The following is a 21,140-nucleotide window of genomic DNA, read 5'->3' as shown; positions in this document are numbered from 1 at the left end:
TTGAACATTAAAGGGCAAAATTTTCTCTTGTTGCTACATGAGACCTCTTAATTCTGCTATCTGTGTGCATCACTCTCTCTGTGACTATGAATTCAGTACATGACTGGAGAGCAGAATATTGGAGCTGAGATCACATGTATGCATCTGATATAAATATAAATGTTAAAGCAGTTTTGAGCAAGCACTGAAAGAAGTATACACTCAACTATTGTCTGTGCAACAATTCCTAAACAGGAGGGTGCATTAAGGAGAGACAATTTTAAAATTAATGGGTGAAATCCTGGCCTCTCTGGAGTTAAAGGGAGTTTTGTGTTTCATCAGTGGAGCCAGGATTTCACTCCATATGTTGCTAAAATGCATATCATTACCTATAGTTCTAATATTCAATTTAAAAATCCATTTTGACAATTTTCACTGTTTTGTTTATGTTGTTGATCTTTTCCATTTCTCTCAATGAAAAAAATGACATTTGTTTCGCTTCAGTTTATAGTTAGCTTCACTTTCAGATTTGCAACACAGCAATGTTTAGACTTCAGGAACTTCAGGGGGATGTTTAAAAAACTGTTTTCATAGAAATTTTAGGAGTTAAAGAAACCTATTTCTGCTGGTTTTATAAAAAGCATGATTTTACAAAACTAAGTTTTGAGCCAAATTTCACAGTCCACTTTAAAATTTTCTAACTTTCTTTCTCTGCCTTTAACATTACCTTTCTGTTGTTTTAAAAATATTTAGGTATGTTTTAATAGCAACGCATGTGCAATCAGAGTTAAATTACCTATTTTGGTCATGTTATAAAGATTATTTATAACTGCTCTTTTTGCAAGCCATCTGGTGAACTGTATTTCCAGTAAAACCAACTGCTGTGTAAGAAAACAATGTTGGCCCCTACTAAATTAAGTGTATTTTAAAGCAGGATTGAACACACTTTTTAAAGTCAGAAACCAGTTCAAAACCTTTTTCCAAGCCATTAAGGAAATATACTGAGTGTACAGTGGAGTTATTAATTGGCCTGCTAGTCAGACTATGCCTAACTAAGCAGATCATGAGCATTATTACCTTAAAAGTTATAAGACTCTGCTGGATATAAAGTCTCAGATTGTTGGGGGATTTCCCTTTCTGTTGGGATACATCCACTGGAGTAAAACAAGGGGCCTTTCTGCACATCTATGCTGATGTCTAAGGAAAATGAAACACCAGCTCCTTTCAAAGAAGCCAATAAAAGGCTGCCACGAACCTTGGCCCCGGGGCAAGGCAGTTCCTCAGCACAGTCCCTAAAACCGTAAAACAAACTCCTAAATCACATAACACCAATATCTCTGCATTTTAGTGGATCTCCCATTGGGTCAAAGAAGAACTCTACGTTCTCAGGAAGGGAAGAAAGTAAGTTACATCTTCAAAAACAACCAGAAATAAAATGCAAGAGAACTGGATTAAATGTAACTTTAATGTGAGAACCAAAGCAAAGCGAAGAAATTCAGAATCAAGGTTGACACAGCATCTTTAAAACACTCTACTGACATAATATTTTTTAATATAGGTTTCCATGCTTTTCTGGTTTTTCTCTGCCCATATTTTTATTTATAAATGTGCATGTGCGCGCGCACACACACACACACACACACACACACTTTTAAGACTCTCTCGTACAGTGCATGAGTGTAACAGTATGTTGATCTGTAAATCCAGATTAGACCACACATGCAATGCATAGATTGTCCTGTTCCCCTAAATTACTATTGAATTTTTGGGTGCACAAAGAATGGTGGATTAGAGAAAATCTAGAAGCAATCCCAGAAAGTAGGTCACTTTCCAAAAGTTTTTAAAAATAGCTGACCACTATAGATTTCCAAGAACATACTATACCTAACTTAATAATAAAATAAGACCTCTTTTCTCACTAACAGTTGTCAATATGCCTCCTATTGTTTGCTAATATTTTCAGTGCACAAAGCAGATATTCTGATCCTTTACAGTAATTTCTTACAGAAGTAGGGATGGGGAGCAGTTAGTTGCTAATTTAATGGATGGGCTGGGTAGACTCACTGGGATAACCTTTCTGAAATCCCAGCACCTCTAATAGTCACAATGAAGTACAATACAAAACACAGACTCTTTAGAACAGGCTTGGAGGGGGAAAAATGGGATGAAATACAGATAGACGCAGCCAAAAACATAACAAAAAACACCTTCTTACTCAGTCCAGTCTCCTGCATTTTGCATGATTACTCCCTGCATCATTCCTGCTGGCGTCTTACCAGATCTGTTCTCAAATGTTTGTAGGATGAAAGAAATTAAAAAATAAATATGAAACGTACAAAACTGATATTTTGTATCAACAGCATAAGTAGTACAAGTCCATGTCTGAAGCCACAAGAACTGAATTTAAAGATCAAAAACTGTAGTTCTGTTTTGATACCCACCAGTTCATCCAAAAGTGCCTGTTTATTCTTCCTTTTTATAATCTGTTGCATTTGTTCCTCTTTCTGTATGAACAGTCGCCTTTGCTCATTTTCCTGTCGTTCCACCTCTAAAGCTTCCTCCAGCTCCTCTTGCTCCCGAGTCTAAAACAGCAATATTAGAAATTTATTATTGGAAATTGCAGATAGAGTGCTGCCACGGCACCCTTCCCCCAACTAAAGAGTGTTAACCTAATGTTTTTGGCAGGGATCTAGAGACAGGCAATGAAAATGATTAGAGACATAGGTAAAGGCAAAAACTTCCTATGAAAAGCCTGCGATTCTCTAGTTTAAAAAGGAAACAAAATAAGAGGGTACAGAATAGGGAAAGTGAATTTGGTGCTGCTATTCACCCTCTCTGACAATACAAGAGCAAAGGGAGATTCAACTAAACTGAAAGGCAACAAATTTAAACTAACCACTTATTTAAAAAAAAGATACAGTGGATAATAAACCTGTAGAATGTATTGCCACAAGAGACCATTGAAGCCAAGAGTTTATCAGGAGTCATATCCATAATGAGAATAACCACAGTTACATCAGACAGGGATATAAACATGTATGCTTCAGGAAATAAGCCAATCACAAACTGATGGGGCTTAGGAAGAATGACCCCCCCCCCCAATGGGCAGGTTATGCTATAGTAATCCCCTATATTGTTTCATGCATCTTCCTAGAACATAAGAATGGCCATACTGAGTCAGACCAATGGTCCATCTAGCCCACTATCCCGTCTTCCAACAGCAGCCGGTGCCAGGTGATTCAGAGGGAGTGAACAGAACAGGGCAATTTATCAAATGATTCATCCCGTTGTCCAGTCCCAGTTTCTAGCAGTGAGAGGTTTGGGGACACCTAGATCATGGAGTTACATCTCTGATCATCTTGGCTAATAGCCATTCATAGACCTATCTTTATCTTATCTTATCTTCTTATCTTAGAACTTATCTAATTCTTTTCTGAACCCAGTTATGTTTTTGAGCTTCACAACATCCCCTGGCAATGAGTTCCACAGGTTGACTGTGCATTGTGTGAAGTTCTTTCTTTTGTTTGTTTTAAAACTGCTGCCTGTAAATTTCATTGGGTGACCCCTGGTTCATGTGTTATGTGAAGGGGGAAAAAAACTTCCTTATTTACTTTCTCCACACCATTCATGATTTTACAGATCTCTATCGTATGTCCTCTCATTTGTCTCTTTTCTAAGATGAACTGTTCCAGTTTTTTTAATCTCTCCCCATATGGAAGCTTTTCCATACCTCTAATCATTTCTGCTGCCCTTCTCTGTACTTTTTTTAAAATTTGAATACATCTTTTTTGAGATGGCGAGACCAGAACTGCATGCAGTATTCAACATGTGGACACACATGGATTTATACAGTGGCATTAGAATGCCAGGGGTTCTGACAGGGCTGCTGAAACAATTTTTATAGTGGGGGTTCTGAGAGCCATTGAACAAAGCTGTAAACCCTGTAAATAATGGAATCCACTTCCAGGAGATGTGGTAGCACCCCTAGCACTTATGCCATCTATCTTCTTAGCTATCCCTTTCCTAATGTTCCCTAACATCGTTAGATGTTTGCCTGCCGCTGAACATTGAGCAGCTGTTGTCAGACAACTATCCACAATGACTCCAAGCTCTCTTTCTTGCGTTGTAATAGCTAATTTAAACCCCTTTGCTTTGTATGGATAGTTGGGGTTATGTTTTCCAATGTGCACTACTTTGCATTTATTTACATTGAATTTCATCGGCCGTTTTCTTGCCCAGTCACTCAGTTTTATGAATCCCCTTTTAAGTCTTTTCAGTCAGCTTTGGACTTAACTATCTTGAGTAATTTTGTATCATTTGCAAACTTTGTAACCTCACTGTTTACCCTTTTTTCCAAATCATTTATGAATATGTTGAACAGCACTGGTCCCAGTACAGATCCTCAGGGGACCCCGCTACTTACCTGTCTCCTCTGATGCATCTGATATTGGACAGTCCGACAAGATATCAGACACATGGACCTCTTATCTGATCCAATATGGCAACTGCTATGTTCCTACAAGTTATACGTGACCTGAATGATCTTTGATTTTAGAAAAGGAAATCCAGTGCATCACCTTTGCTCTCACTGCTTTATACACATACATGGATATATGGAGGCGCTCTCTATTTATTAAAACAGCGAGGAGTCCTTGTGGCACTTTAGAGACTAACAAATTTATTTGGGCATAAGCTTTCATGGACTAAAACCCACTTCCACACTCTATTTGTTGGTACTACTAAAGTCCAACACCTTCCTTCACAAACAAGGGAAACTCTTCGGTTCTCAGAAGGGATGGTTCAAATTTATTATTTTCAGACTCCAAACTCCTACCGTGAGTATTGAGTGCAAAAGGAATGCAGGATCAGGCATTATTGTGTCATTAAAAAAAATCCTTGCCATGCTACTTTTAAAGGAGAGCAGAACTTTGACTGAATAATATTTTAATAAAAAAACCTACAGGAAAGTATGCGTAGCCCGTATATAGAACACGTATTTTATAATCCTCTAAGAAGCAGTATCATCATTAGCATTTAAAAAGGCTTTTGTCTTGTTAAACTACAAAAGTTTGTTTCACTATCACTAGTTTTAAATTTTGCATAAGCCAGGCCTTTGTTTTCCCATTCTCTAGCCCTCTCTTGGGAGCTTCATAATGTCTGTGTCTGGATTTTTTTTTCTTCCTCCTTTGGATGAGAAAGAAATTATTGTCCTGAAGTAGGAATGAACCCAGTCTCTTCTGGATATTGTCCAAATACACTGCCAGCATACATATGTTTGGAAGAGCCTCCATTTACCCTAGCTATGTCAGTCCCTCTCTCTAAACCCTCATCAAAACAACGAGCAAACAAAATTCAGCTGTCAACATGATCTCCTGAAGCAAGCAAATCTTTGATAGAGGAGAATACTTGCATATCACATTTTTCTTACTATGGAGTGTGTCAGTATGTATGTATGTAGGAGTTTTTTCCTTTTCTCCTTTAAGACAGCATTTTACAACTATTCCTCTTTAAAATACTTAATTCAACTATTGAATAAGAATTTTTTTTAAAAAACCAGCAAAACTAACCAGTTTTATCTTGTTTTTCTGAATGACTTCTTTGTTATCCTTCTGATACATATCCATTTTCTTTCTGGTGTTCTCCAAATCCACATTGTTTGTCAAGTTAAACACTGTATTGGTATTTAAAAAAAAAAAAAGATGCATGAAATCATAGAATTAACCTGGTACACACACACACACACACACACACACACACAACCATAACCAATATGTATTATCTTTACTTAATGCTCCTTGTCCCTACCACATTAGCCCCATACACCTAACTGAATATGACAAAAAGTCACTTGGACACACAAAGGCCAGATCCTGATCTTTGTTACATCACTGATTTACTTGGAGTTCTTGCAAATTTGTACCTGCACAACTGAAATTAGAACCTGATCTTTTGCTTCCTTCATGGGATACTGGTAGCGTAATCCCTTGAACAGCATCAATACCCAAGATACACAAAAACTTGCCTTTATAACAAGTAGTTTATGGCTAAGAAGAACCTAGACCAGAGGTCCCCAAATTGTGGGGCACCCCCATCCCAGGAACACAGAGGAGCATTCAAGGTGGTGATGGCAGGCTGGATCAGCCCCAACTGGGGGCTGGGAAGGAGTGCCACCCAGCCCCGGCCCATCCCCAGCCACAGCTCTGGCTCCCAGACCTGTGCATAACACCATCCCCAGCCTTGGCGCAGCTCTGGACCTGGCCAGAGGCCCAGCTGCCAGCCCCCACCACAGACTGTGGCTCCGCTCCTGCTCTCCACCATCGGCCCCTGGCCATGGCTCTATCCCTGCCCCCCAACCCACCCACAGCCTCAGCCCCCTTACCCTTGTCCACATCCCAACCCCCCCTTCCCCAGCTGCAGCCCCATTCCTGGCCCTGGGTCCGGGGGGCAGGGGATTGCGGACAGGAGGAATGGGGAGCAAGTTTGGGGACCACTGCACTAGACTAAGTAGAATACACACACACACACACACACACACCCCCTCATTACAAACGAGGCCCTTCCATTTCCTACGGGTCATCTTGGCACAAGGACTTTGATAGGACTTTACTGCTTTACTATATGGTGGAAATCTAGATTTCTATATTCTTTAAGAGTTCCGAAGCACAAGGACACACAGTTTCATTTGTCCTTGCTGAAAATCTCCACATTTTGCAGAGATCCATAAAAAGAAAACAAGTTAACCTATCACTCAATGCTATGTGTTGTGCTAAACCTTCTTTGTACACAACAAATATTAGGAGGATTTTCCTCATTTAAGTTATGCAACAAGATGAAGGATATGCAGCCAGTCTCCTCTGTTTCGCTGAACATTCCCAATCATGTATATCTGAACTAAAGATGCCTCCAGGAATAGCACAGGTTCTGTAGCAGGCGGATTGAAAGAACAAAGTGTGCAGGGGATTAGTAATTAGATACAGAGCCTTTCACCACTAGGTCACTGGTTCAAATTGGGGTCAAGTCAATTCTGACTCAAAGTCATTATCACACGAAGATCATTTGGTGGCCTCAGTTGAGTTCAGAGCGGACACCAGAGAAATCACCATACCCCTAAAACTAGCACAGATGGCAACCCACTCAGCGCAAATCAACCTGGAGACTGTACGTCCAGTCACACTCTTTATGTGGCCCCTCCAGAACACAGCTGAGGTACATTGACATGAAAGAGCAGGGAAGCTCACTCTCTGACACTGATAAACCCCCTCACAAACTAGAAAAGACACAGCCCCAGAGAGCACACACAATCTGAATCGTGAGGAGAGGACGGATGTTCCAGTGGTTAAAGCGCTAGCCTGGGAGTCAGGAGTTCAGGGTTCAATACCTGCTCTGCCACAAACTTGTGTGACTTTGAGCAAGTCACTTTGTCTCTGCGCCTCAGTTTTTCCCCATCTGTAAAATGGGGATAGTAGCACTGTTCTAACTTGTGGTGCTGTTGGGAGGAAAAAATATATTCAGTATGGTGAGATGCCCAGATACCCCAGTCATGGTGCCACATAAGTGCCTTATATACACATAGAATCATAGAAGATTAGGGTTGGAAGGGACCACAGAAGGCCATCTAGTCCAATTCCCTGCTCAAAACAGGACCAATCCCCAACTAAATGATCCCAGCCAGGGCTTTGTGACTTGCCCTTGGTGAATCCATCTTGACTATTCCTGATCACCTTCCACTCCAAGTGCTTCAAAATGAATTCCTTGAGGACCTGCTCCATGATTTTTCCAGGGACTAAGGTGAGGCTGACCCATCCGTAGTTCTCCAGATTCACCTTGTTCCCTTTTTTAAAGATGGGCACTATATTTGCCTTTTTCCAATCGTCCGGGACCTCCCCTGATCGCCACGAGTTTTCAAAGATAAAGGCCAATGGCTCTGCAATCACATCAGCCAACTCCCTCAGCGGCACTGCATCCAGCCCCGTGGACTTGCGTATGTCCAGCTTTTCTAAATAGTCCTTAACCTGTTCTTTCCCCACTGAGGGCTGCTCACTTCCTCCCCGTACTTGTCTGTGAAGACAAAGCAAAAAAAGCATTGAGTACTTCAGTTTTTTTCACATCATCTGTCACTAGGTTGCCTCCCCCATTCAGTCAGGGTCCCACACTTTCCCTGACCACCTTCTTGTTACCCTTCACATCCTTTGCTAGCTGCAACTCCAATTGTGCGTTGGCCTTCCTGATTACACCCTTGCATGCTCAAGCAATATTTTTATACTCCTCTCTAGTCATCTGTCCAAGTTTCCACTTCTTGTAAGCTTCCTTTTTGTGTTTAAGCTCACTGAAGTTTTTCCTGTTAAGCCAAGCTGGTTGCCTGCCATATTAGCTATTCTTTCTGCACTTTAGGATGGTTTGTTCCTGCGCCTTCAATTTGGCTTTTTTAAAATACAGCCAGCTCTCCTGGACTCCTTTCTCCCTCATATTAGCCCTCCCAGGGGATCCTGCCCATCAGTTCCCTGAAGGAGTCAAAGTCTGCTTTTCTGAAGTCCAGGGTCCGTATTCTTCTGCTCTCCTTTCTTCCTTCTGGCAGGATCCTGAGCTCGACCATCTCATGGTCACTGCTGCCCTCTATACATGGAAGTGCTCAGTAATTCAGCAGGACACAAGTGTAGCTGATATACTATTTCTAATTTTTTAATTTAACAATAGGCAGGAACACATCTCGCTGTTTCCATTAGCTTATGTTTGTCCATTTGATTTACATCCTTTCTTCACTCACGCTTTGCATAGGTACAATGGCAGAAGTGAGCTTCTGGGAGAGTTCTGAAGTAGGCAAGGGAGCTGTCTCAGATCCACAGATTGGGCGAGGGCATTCCATGCATAAAGGGCAGCAAAGAAGTGGGCAGAGTGTTGGGAGCGGCAGAAAGGAACAAAAGAACAAAGCAGGTATTATTGGCAGAACAAAAAAGGAGACACATAATGACAGAGATATAAGTTGCTGCTGAGTAGCTTTTAGTCTGGAATGAAGTGACAAGGAGCTGGAACCAATGATAGTGGCACAAGAATGGTGGCGAGGGGCATGACGCCACTCATATTTCAAACAAAAGTAACTTTGGAAAAATACTGCACGCTCTTGTAACCAGTGAGTTAGCATTCATTTTTAGGAAGCATGGCTAATTCCATTGGTTTGGGTTTAAATAAAAAAAAATATCATTAGTATAGCATCAACCAACCATGACAAACTTTTGAACCTGCCTAAAACATTTAGGGATAGCTAATGTAATATAGCTAGTTTTCACCCTGACACATCAACGGGAATTACAGGCCTAGGTTCCCATCCAGAGAGCTCAATATTTATCCCTGGGTGAGGGAAATTTGTAATCCCTTTGATTGGAGCAATTGGGCTGAATGTGATGAATATAAAGTGGTGTGTTAGATTATAGCCAAAACACAAATGCTTTATATCCCTTTCTTACAAGGAAGTAATGATTGAAAGGAATTTCAGTTTATTTTAGCCTGACTTTCTGAGGTTGTGGGATTCATCAATTCCGACTGACTTCAGAGTTATTTCAGAGGCAGGATGGTCTTGTGGCTTAGGCCCTTAATTGGGACTCAGAAATCTGGGTTTAATTCCCAGCTCTGCCACATACTCCCTATGTGACATTGAGTAAATCATTTAACGCCTCTGTGCATCTCTTTCCTCAGGTGTAAAAATGGGAAAAAATAATACTTTTTTCCCACACTTCTTAAAATCTAAATAAATAGAGCAAGTAGATGTTTTTAGGGCAGGGACTATCCCTTATTATAAGCACCAACAGCACCTAGCACAATGGACCCTTGACCTCAGCTGGGGCCACTGGATGTTATTTTAATACAAGTAAATAATAGTGAATGCTCTCTACCTTTGAAAGCTAGGCCCTTGTGTTTTGAGGGAGGTTGTTCAACATGGATTTTCATTTTTTACGCTGCCCTCTCCCAAAATAGACAGCATTTTTCAACATTACATTGCTCTGAAATCTTAGAATTAGAAGAAAAAGTGCAGAGAATAACTACTATTTTAGCTACGCAACGTTTATTGTAGCAACGTTTCCTCAAGAAAACTGGTTATTTTAATCTTGTTTTGACCTCCAGCTTTCCAACCTGTAGCTTCCAACTGACAAGCTGTTAGACATTTGGGCACAGTAGTTGAAAAGAACTGTCATGTGAAAATGCTGGAGTACAACCACATTTCTGATCAGATCCCTGCAATGAAAGTAGCTGCATGTGAGCGTCAGAACTTCCTACAATTTAAATCCAACACAACAGCTCTCTAAACCTATGATGACACAAGGAAAAAAAAAACAACCACATGACAGAGGTACACTGCCCTAGCAGGATACGCAGGTACATTTCAGGTGCATGCGGAGGTAGAGGATGAGAAGCCAAATGCCTTTGGTCACCTGAGCAGCAGGGGTATTCCTCTATAACCTCACTGCTGGATGACTTTCTAAACTGGGTTTTACAAAACATGGCTGTTTCCAGAGTTTTTTTTCAAACTGAACCATAATAGGCTGAACAGGTCCTGACAAGCATGCTGACAAACTTCATGTCTGCATGGTTCAAAAACATTCACTGTCGAACCACGAAGGTGGGGAAGGCAGAATAAATCTCTCTCTCTCTCACGCACGCACGCACACACACCTCTTACTTTATCTTCTGAAGCCATTCCAAATCCACAATCAGTCCTCAGAGCCCCTGTAAGTGAGTAGGCTAGAAACAAATCACTCCTCTCTCCTTCTGCCCCCACTGAACAGAACACCAGATTCTTTCTTCTACTTCTTCACCCAGACCCAAAACAAGGCGTCAGAATAGCTACCTCAAGCTATCTTCCCCCCAGCTGTAAGCAGCAGCTCCCTGCATAGGACCTCTCTGGGCTCTATGCAAGTTCCTCTGCACCCTCCTCATACCATAGGAGCATAAAAACAATCATACTGGGTCAGACCAATGATCCATTTAGCCCAGTATCCTGTCTTCCAACAGTGGTCAATGCCAGGTGCTTCAGAGGGAATTAACAGAACAGGCAACTGAATGATCCATCCTGTCGTCCACTCCCAGCTTCTGGAAAACAGACACTAGGGACACTCAAAGCATGAGGTTGCATCCCTGGCCATCCTGGCTAATAGCCATTGATGGACCTATCCTCCATGAACTTATCTTTTTTGAACACTCTTATAGTTTGACCTTCACAACATTCCCACGTAACGAGGTCAAGAGGTTGACTGTGCGTTGTGAAGACATTCTTCCTTTTTTGTTTCTTTTAAACCTGCTGCCTATTAAATTTCACTGGGTGACCCCTCATTCTTGTGTTATGAGAAGGAGTAAATAACACTTCCTTATTTACTTTCTCCACACCAGTCAAGATTTTATAGAACTCTATCATATCCCCGCTTAGTTGTCTCTTCAAGCTGAAAAGGCCCAGTTTTTTTAAATCTCTCCTCATATGGAAGTTGTTCCATATTCCTAATAATTTTTGTTGCTCTCTCTGTACCGTTTCCAATTCTAATAGGTTGTTTTGAGATGGGGCAACCAGGTAAGTAACAGTATTCAAGATGTGGGCATACCACGGATTTATATAGTGGCATTATGATGATATTCTCTGTCTGATTATCTATCCCTTTCCTAATGGTTCCTAACCTTCTGTTAGCTTTTTTCATTGCTGTTGCACATTAAGCAGATGTTTTCAGAAAACTATCCGCAATGACTCCAAGATCTCTTTCTTGAGTAGTAACAGCTAATTTAGACCCCATCATTTTGTATGTACAAACTGTATTACTTTGCATTTATCAACACTGAATTTCATCAGCAATTTTGTTGCTGAGTCACCATCAACAGCACGTGAACCACTGGCTTGGGAAGGCTATCCTCCTGCCCTGACTTTCTGCCCAAGGTCCTGCCCTTTCAGCACATCCACCCCCCACTGCGGCCACCGGCCCCTGTCCCAAGCTAGTGCTGAGAGGGAGGGAGGGAGGGCAGATGGCACGGTCCCAGTCCCTGGAGAGCCAGGAGGGAGGGTGGCGTGGCCCCAGTGCCAGCGCACGCTGGGGCCACAGCACATGGGAAGAGCCAATTTACAGCAGGAGAAGCAGGAAGGAAACTGAGGGCGGAGCGTGAGCAGGGCCAATCACAGCTGTCTGGGGAGGCACAGCCTTCCCCTGCCTATGATACCCACCGCTCACACCAGTCACCCAGTTTTGTGAGATCCCTTTGTAACTCTTTGAAGTCTGCTTTGGACTTAACTACCTTGAGTAATTTTGCCACCTCACTGTTGAATCATTACCCTTTTTCCAGTGCCTAGCCTGAGGAAGCAGTCAGGAACTGGCAATGGGGAAGGCAGGTTGCAGATGGGAGGGGAATCAGGTTTCAGCTGAGGACCAAATCACAATTCTCAATAGGTAGGTAAGCAGGCCACAGGCAGCAAACAGATTCACTTCCTTGCCTCATCATAGCACCTCCCAGCACCTTCCCTCAACTCCCTCAAAATGTCTAGACATCCAAGTTTAAAACATTAAAGAGTTAGATTTGGCCTAACCTATATTATAAAACCTACATTGGCAAGTATGCAAGCTAAACTCTTGGATGTAGAGCCTTCTTTGTTGGTCATTACCTAGCCAAAACTAGGCTTAATAGCATACATAGTCTAATAGTTAAATCTTCTAAAAGCACTAATTCCTAACAAAAGTTTAAAAAATATATATATTTTCGCTATTCAATTACAACAACCTAGCTTAGCAGGCTAGCATGCTCCTTTTTGTTAAGGGTGTTTAACAGAATTATTCTTGATCTGTGAATAGCAGCTGATATTTGAGGACTGGTGAACATAAGCCATAGAACAAACAATACTTCAACCACGAGCATTTAAAATATGGTGTCACCATACTGATGGTTGAGCCAAATTCCATAGAATATAAATTGACCTCAGTAAGGAGTGTTACTCAGATATGGTCTGTAGAATTTGGCCTGTTTTGGGTTTTGAGAGACAGGGGCAATTTTTTAAATTTTAATAGCAACATTTAAAAAAAAAAGTTTCAAAACCAACAAGCAAAGAGTTAAGACCAGGAATCCTACATTAGTCCTAGCTAAAAATCAGTACCAAAAAAATATGAACATGACTAGCAAAGCAGATGGCTAGTCTGCAAAGATTTCAAAGGGAAGCCAGTCTTATTACTTTCTATTCTGAAGCATAATATAAGCTCACACAATGGGCCTGAAAAACGTAAAGGTAAAGACACAGAAGCCGATTTGTATACGAGAATTATTTACTTCCTTATTCATCTCACACTGGTTGGTTTAGAAGTTGACCTGCCTTTAGACAGCTGTTGAAACACAACAAGAAGCCTATTGTATTTTCTGAAACGTTTAATTCTATTTAGGCAAAACTCCACAGATTTCCTGAAATCCAGCCTTGACAGAATGAGATAATCTCTATTTTTAAAAGTGCTACTAATTAATCTCATAACAAAAGGAACAACAATCTGGCAGTTTATTACGGAATTTAAAATTAACCTTTGAGACAAATCTTAAAGCCATGTGGAACAATCACAGGTCTGGGAAAGCAGCACTGTTTGTGGTAAATAAATCCATCACTGGTGTTTAAATCAGCATCATCAAAATCTCACATCTTCTATTGAAGACATTACCAACTTTGAGCCTTCTCTTGCTAATTAGTGTTTCTTTTAACGCAGATAGCTATGGTCGCTAGAAAGAATTCTTCCCATTGAGAAATATTCAAGCAAGATTCTCCTGGGAGGGAGAATGGCTGGAGGACATATGCAGCCATGATTCACCAGCCCAACCCCAACCCCTTCCATTCTGGGGCATAAGGAGTTCTTGCTGAAGCAAACCGAAACAGCCAACATGGCGTACCGGCAAGAGCCCCAGTCCATGTGTCCAGCTCTTATCCACAGGGGAAATGCATGGATTCTCCTGCACCGGGGCCACCCGTGACTAGAATCAGGAATAAGATTTAACCCGAATGGATTAAAATAAAACAACTACAGAACTAGAATCACCTGACTTTACAAAGCAACCAAAGTGTGTCAAAACAATCTGACAACAGACGGTCAATGTACTTTATTATGAAGTTTATGTTATGAGCTGGGATGTAGCCAAGATTTTCTTTCCTACTTCCTAATAAGGGAAAAATTGATTTATTGTGTTGCCTTACCAATAAAATTTAAAAAAGGTCAATAAATATTTCTCCTACAGGTTAGCACTTTCTTAATTCTCAGGTCCATTAATTAGCCAATAGATCTTTAAAAAAAAAAAACTGTAAATCGTTATCCCGTGATATATTATACACATAGCCTTAGTGCTTAATGTAGATATTACTGGTGTAAGACAGCTATAATTAAGTTAAAAATGTATTGGTAAGTATTGGTGTAGCACAAACACCACTTTTCCTACTCCATCATTTTCAACCTCTGCTTCTGAGCAGTTATCATAATGCTCATTGCCACTTAGAGACAGAGTGGTAGAGAGAGGAATGCTGAAGGCACAGAGCTTCAGAACAAAGCCGATTGTCCATGCTCTACCACCTCCTCCCCAAAACACTGCTTTCAGCATCAACTGAAGATGGCAAAATGTCCCAACCTCTTCTGCCCATATCCTCTTTTAGGGGGAGGGTGGGGAAAAAAATCAATAATCCAGCTGGAAAAACCTAAATTGGAAATTATGAATTATGGATGTTCCAGCTCAGTTCCCTTTTTACTGTAATTTTTTTTTAAGTGCTTGCACAGTTACAATTGTTTCCAATTACTAATCCCCATCAGGTCAAATAAGGGGCATTTTAGCTGGGGCAGGTACAAAAACTCTCCATATCTTTGTCATCTTTTACATTTTGAGAGAGCTGCATTGTGTAGTTTCCTTTGTTAATGAAGTTGATGTGAACCACACGGAAAACAGGTAAAAAGTCACATTAGTTCTTAACATCCAGTAAGAATTCACTAGATAGTAATTTTGGCATGAACACAAATCACTACACAATAGTTACTATAAAAAAGGCTTTGAAAAGTAGAAAGTAGTTCTTACCCATAGGGCACATGAACAATAGTCACTTTTTCCCACTTGACTATACTGTATGCTTTAAAAAGCAGTAATTATTATTAACTATGTGTATAGTAGTAATGCTTAGAGGCCCTACTCACGGATCAGGACCATACTGTGGTAAGTACGGTATACGCACATCCTAAAGACAGTCCCTGGCTCAAAGAGCTCAGAACTAAGTTTAAAAAAAATAGATTAAGAAATGATACGAAGAGAAAAGAGTAAGGAGCATATAAAAAGGGTCTGGCTCACATTGTTGTACTTGTGGCAGTGTTCTTTGTAAGGCTTAGTCCTGATCTTTGTGAGGCACATGTATGTCCCATTGACTTCAATGAGTGTTGTGCCAGCTGACCCAAAGCAGAAGTTACCCCATTCATTTTTTCATGGTGTTAATGACAATTAAGTGTTTACAATATTCTAGAAATTGTCAAACTGATATTTCCGGGCACTTACCATTTTTTAAATGGTCAATTCTAAACCAATTCAGAAAGAGAGAGAAGAAAATGGAAATACTGGCAGGTTACTACCATAATGTTTATGTTTGTTGCTATATCACCAGTGTTCTCCCTGCTCTTTCTATTTAAAAAAATAAAGGAAAATGACTAAGCATAACAGGCTTCTTGTGAAGGGGAAATGAATCTTTCAGATAAGGTTATAGATCACATCTAATGAGAGAACACACTGTAAATGACATGTGCTCAAGTTGAACTCCAAAGAAACAATTACTGGGAAAACAGCAACAAAATGCCCCAGGGACTGCAGAGATAGACATTTCTGCATGTTTTATACATTTTGTTCTATAAACCACAATTTTTATTTTAGGTCTTATGGCTTTTATTTATTTACTTTTAATTTACCAGGCATCCAGAGTAAGGTGAAGCTCAGCTTCAACTCACATTTGACCTCTACCATATAAAATCTATTCAAACCTCAACGGAAGGTCAATTTCCGCTTCCACCTACACCAGCTTCCTAATCTACGCGCTGTATCAGCAGTCAACAGTAATTGCCATGTGTTATACAGGGGCCAGTCCATGCATAGCCTGTAGCATGGTACCAATTTGCACTTGGTTCCTATTTGGCATCAACCATGAGAGCTAGAAATATAAATACAGTTTTAAACTCTGGAGAAAACTTGATGGTGCACATACTCCCACCCACTCAGCCAAGCTTTCCATTCACCTGAGGCGAATGGATGTTTCAAGCCATGGTAATAGCAATAACGAGATGGAAGCCTATGGCAAAATGCTACAAAATGTTCTTTTCCGTTTCACAAGCACAAAATAGATTCTCCCAGGATCATTTCAACAATCTGTCCAAGTTGCTAGAAACTCCTCCAGACACACACACCCCCACCCTCTACCTACCTGTCCCAAAGGCTTTGGCCTGCCTGGCTATATCTGAAGTTTCGCAGCCAAACACATTAGCTCTCCAACTTCAACCTTCTGATGCCAACAATAACACAACATGCTACTTATAGCTGCAAAGGTGGAGAATGCAACTCTCTGAGGCTAACACCAACAAAGTTCAAAGGAATGCTTACTCTTCTTTGCTGAAGAGTTAAAGGGAGCAAGATCACCTTCACCACGTTTTCTTTTAAACCTTAATCACTGCCTTCCCTGAAAGCACCCAGCCCCTTCAGTCCTCCAAAAAACAAATAATTTAAGAGCGATTCCTTTGAACACTTCTATTTTTGTCTATGCAGACTTCATCACCCTGCCATAAATCCTGAGTAACTCTAAAAAAGCGGAAAATGAACTCCAATACAAACAAATTCCTCCCTCAAAGGGCAAGTCTCTGCTTCAGCAAATCCAAGGAGAAAGAGTTCAGCGTCCGCTCCTAAACCTCCCTCTCCCGCGTAGCAACATAAAATGCTGCCACAGTGGTATGTAAGGTCATCTGCTTCAAAGCCACTTCCAACTACTGTACTCACAGAAGCAAAATGATGAAAGGCACCATATGGCTGCTGTCATGGTAAATAAAGCTAAGAGAGGCATATAAGAAGAATTTGAATTTTTCTTCTTTGTTTAATCTTCTCTATTGCAGCACCGCCAATGCCCTGTTTGCCTTTCCTTTCCAGCAATAAAACACCACTTCCTCTAAGTATCGTAGTTTTTCTCTTGCAGATAAAATGTTTATTACTTAGATATATCCCCCAACTGGACAAATATGATTAAAAATGTAAGGAGAAAGTAATCAGATAAACATCAGATACCATGATAAATCCTATTAAAGAAATGCAGCTTTGATATTCTCTTAGGCAGTCAGAAGATAAAAGCCTGTGGTCTCCTGAGCACAGCACATCAAAAATGCAAACATTAAGACTTACCAATTTCTTCTACTTCTTCCAGGAAATCATTATATTCCGTTAGACTGGGAAAGTCATCTTCTCTTTTATTGTATCTGAGAGAGACGAGAAACTAGTGTTTGCATAATGCACTGAGATGGCAGTTTAATTCAACATTGTGCTCGTTTCATACATGGTATATATGGCCAAGGATTATTATTATCACAATACAATATGACTCCTTTAAAGTGAACTAGGATTGCCCATCCCCAAGTGAAGAAGCCACCACTGTCTGAACCAGTGCTACACTTGGAGTCTTTACCACATTTCTGGGGCTGCAAAGGAGTGGAGGCATAGGCTAAAGTGTACCAATTCCAAATCAGCTCCTCAGACACTACTAAAAAAGGGGCAGACTTACTAGGAGCACTCTCAGTTAGAAAACAACCACCTCAACTCCTCAGGGAAATGGTTGAAGAGTATGCAGTCTGGCTTTGTGTCCAGCTCTGGTACAGCCAATAAGTCCCACCGTATTTGAGCCCAGGCACCCATACCTCTTAAAGCTCACATGTGGGACACAACAATGACCCAAAATGAGAGACAGACAAAAAGGTTATTCATGCAACAAACATAAAATGTTGTGGGATTCATCTCTCCAGCGTCAATAACTTTCACACAATCCTTTGTATCTGACAAAAACAGTTTTCAACCATAAAGGTGAGAGAACAAGAAATTTTACTCCTGAGGGAATCCTGCACCAAAAAACCTAAAAATTCTGTGCACAATATAATAAAGTAACAATATAATCATGCCGTTTTCAATTATTTTGGTAATTTTATTTCAAAATACCTGTCACCAAATATGTCTGTAATAATACAACAAAAGAGATTCAGGAGATGTTTTTGACAGACAGATTCCTTACCAACACTTGTATGAAAAGCACAGAAGACTTTAAGGATATGTCTACACAGACAAGAAAAACTCACGGCTGGCCAGTGCCAGCCGACTCAGGCTTGAGAGGATCAAGCTGTGGCGGGCATTTCATTCCTGTGCAGACTTCTGGACTCAGAGTAAAGTCGGAGCTCTGGAATCCTCCCACCTTACAGGGTCCAGCTCCAGTCTTCATTTGTGGGACCCTCACATCTTCAGACTCCATGGTTCAAAAGATAGGTCCAAATGCAACAACAACAAGGCTCCTGTTCCTTGATCTGCTCACTGATTCACCTCAGAAGGACAAAGCAACTACTGTCCTCACGCTCTAGAGCCAATTCAATTTGGAAGGTCAACCCTTTTCAAGGAGGCAAACACAACACCCCTCACATTACATACAGTGGATCTAGTTAGGAAAGCAAAGACCCCTCAAGGTCATGTTGAGCCTCCATTCCTAATGAGGTCAACCAGCCACATGGCTTGCAGAGCAAATCAATTCCTTTTTTAAAATAAAAAATTAGACACTTAAAACCTTCAAAGCAAAACAAAATGAAGATATCTGAATCCTTAGATCCCCACACATACTCCCATTGGCAAAAATAACTCCTTTTTTGAAGATGAAAATAACTGAAATCCATTTTAATTTAGTTTTCTGAACTACGATACTCACACTTTCAATACTTTCTTGCGAATTTCCACCTCCTTGTCAATGGCAGGGTCTTCAAAGAGCTGCACTCTGAAGTTGCTCTTCCGCAGTGGCGTATCACACTCCTGACAGTTTCCAGCTCCCCGGACAAACAGCAGCTCCACACAACTCTCGCATCTGAAGAAGAGAAAAATGAGTTACATGAAAGAGTGATGCTTAACGGTAACTGCAAGGTAAGTCTTTTCCCTGTTTATTATTTGCACATTATTTTTAATTTTGTGTGAATGAGAGTGAGAGCAAGGAAACACTCTGTGCTCATGAAAGGTGACAGGTTAACATCCCTAGAAACAAACAGCCTCCATTCAAAGTACCCAAGAGCACCTGCAATGGCAATGCAAGTTTTCCTACGTTGGTCTGGTCTAAGGAAGCCTCCTCCAGTGGGTGAGGCGTTTATTCTCCCTGTTTAAACCACTTGGCCTCTTTGCTGAGAACACCAGGTAGCCTGCATCCTCACTGCAAAGTAGGGTGACCTGGATGGAAAAAGAAGGGGAGCTGGCAGAAACCCCCAGGAGTTAACTGCACTGTATACTTTTATCTGAAGGATAGTCCCAAACATCTGATAATGAAGTTCTAGCCTGTTTAAACTTGTAACAAATGTCTCCTGTCCCCCTTTCTGTATAGCCAGACAACAAGGTATCACAATCTGGCCCTAGCCCTCCCAGCGACTACAGATAGTACTGTAACAATTCTGTCACTCTGGGCCTGAGCTAGATTCAAACCAGACTCAACCACATTCAAGAGATTCTATGTCTCATTATTACTAATACCCAGTGTTAGAGTCCCCTTATTTTTTCTGCTCATAAATTCAGAGCATTGCAGATAAATGTATTGTACCCAGAAGCGGCATCCCCCTCCTCCGCCCCCAAAAGAATGTTTATTTCTAGCACATTAACAAGTATCTTCATTTATAATTGTCACTTGTTAGATGTCAACTAACATTTAACAACAAAAGAAGAACACACACAGGCCATGGAAACCAATACAGAATTCAAGATGTATTTGGGTACTCGGATCATGCAAAATACTAGCACAGGACAACACCTGTTGCAGTCATGTTCTATTGTTGAGTGAGTGAGAGAGCAAGTGAGCACACACTATTTATATCTTCGGTACATTAAAGCCATGAAACAGTTGTGTACTAATGGCCAAGCTTCCCTGTCTCTTCCTGATCTCAGCCTCCCAGGCAAACGATTAAGAGTGTTAAGAAAAATACTGAGATAGTTGTGAAGGATCTTGAAACAAAACTTCCATCCCACTGAGCATACTGGTTCCATTACTTATTGAGGCAAAGCAGGCCAGAGCAACCCAATTTTATTCTGCATTCATTTAAGATTTGAAATTGCAGAACAGTGCAATTGTAATGATTTGCTCTGATGTTACTTTGTCATTCTGCTTGTATGCTATCTTAAACACTGGCTGACTCCATTCAATTAACCAGTTTTCCTTTTATTTATATTTCACACCCACACCCACACACGTACTACTTCTACTTCAGAAGCACCAACACATTTAAATACAATTTATCAGAGGAGGAGGGAAAAAAACTTTTTAGCACATTAGACCAGAAAAAATGATGAGTTACAGGGATTGTCAGCTCAAAAATTAAGCTTCTGTTCAAACTGTTTTGCCTACTATCATTTACAGTCAACACCCATAACTGAAATAATAGAAAGACGGTGGGAAGGAAACGTTCTCTTTTTACCACTGTGTTTACTTTGTGCATGTGACAACCCAATGTGTATAGACAGTTTCATTGTTTCCTTGGTTTAGGCACTGAATTTTGTTGGTGTGGGTCTCTCACTACATCACCTGTTGCAAAAGAGAGGGTGGGGGAAGGGGACAGATTTTATTTTTAAATTAGGAAAACAAGACTGCAAAGCTATGAAGATTTGCAAGTTGACCCAGGCGCTGATGTTTTTATTATAGTATTGACTAGGGACAAACTGAGAACAGGACCCTACAGTGCCAGGCACTGTGCACACACAGTAATACCTGAAGCAACATAACATTCTCCCTCCTTCCCCCCGAATTGACTAGATTTCAAGTTCAAACTAGAGTCGACACTGGAAAGCATCCTTACTTGGGAAAGCACTGAAGCAAGCGCTCCAGTGCTTTCCCAAATTGGGACCAGTGTCTCTAGAAAGCTAGAAAATACATGTCCATACCAAAAAGGTGA

General features: G+C 40.8%; 1 protein-coding gene across 2 annotated transcripts in view; it reads right to left on the bottom strand.

The window, feature by feature from the left end:
• Positions 1-21,140, bottom strand: part of MNAT1 (MNAT1 component of CDK activating kinase) — a 201,981-nt gene that overhangs the window by 117,179 nt on the left and 63,662 nt on the right. For both annotated transcript variants that reach the window (XM_030558526.1, XM_030558527.1), the window contains exons 2-5: positions 18,929-19,081; positions 17,374-17,447; positions 5,547-5,650; positions 2,421-2,561 (exon numbers count right to left, since the gene is read on the bottom strand). In XM_030558526.1, coding sequence (XP_030414386.1) covers positions 2,421-2,561; positions 5,547-5,650; positions 17,374-17,447; positions 18,929-19,081 — 472 coding nt within the window. The remainder of the gene's footprint in view (positions 1-2,420; positions 2,562-5,546; positions 5,651-17,373; positions 17,448-18,928; positions 19,082-21,140) is intronic.

The sequence above is a fragment of the Gopherus evgoodei genome, chromosome 4 (assembly GCF_007399415.2).
Source record: "Gopherus evgoodei ecotype Sinaloan lineage chromosome 4, rGopEvg1_v1.p, whole genome shotgun sequence".
Taxonomy (NCBI): domain Eukaryota; kingdom Metazoa; phylum Chordata; order Testudines; family Testudinidae; genus Gopherus; species Gopherus evgoodei.
Note: the sequence above shows the minus strand (reverse complement) of the source record. Positions and strands in the feature narration are given on the sequence as shown.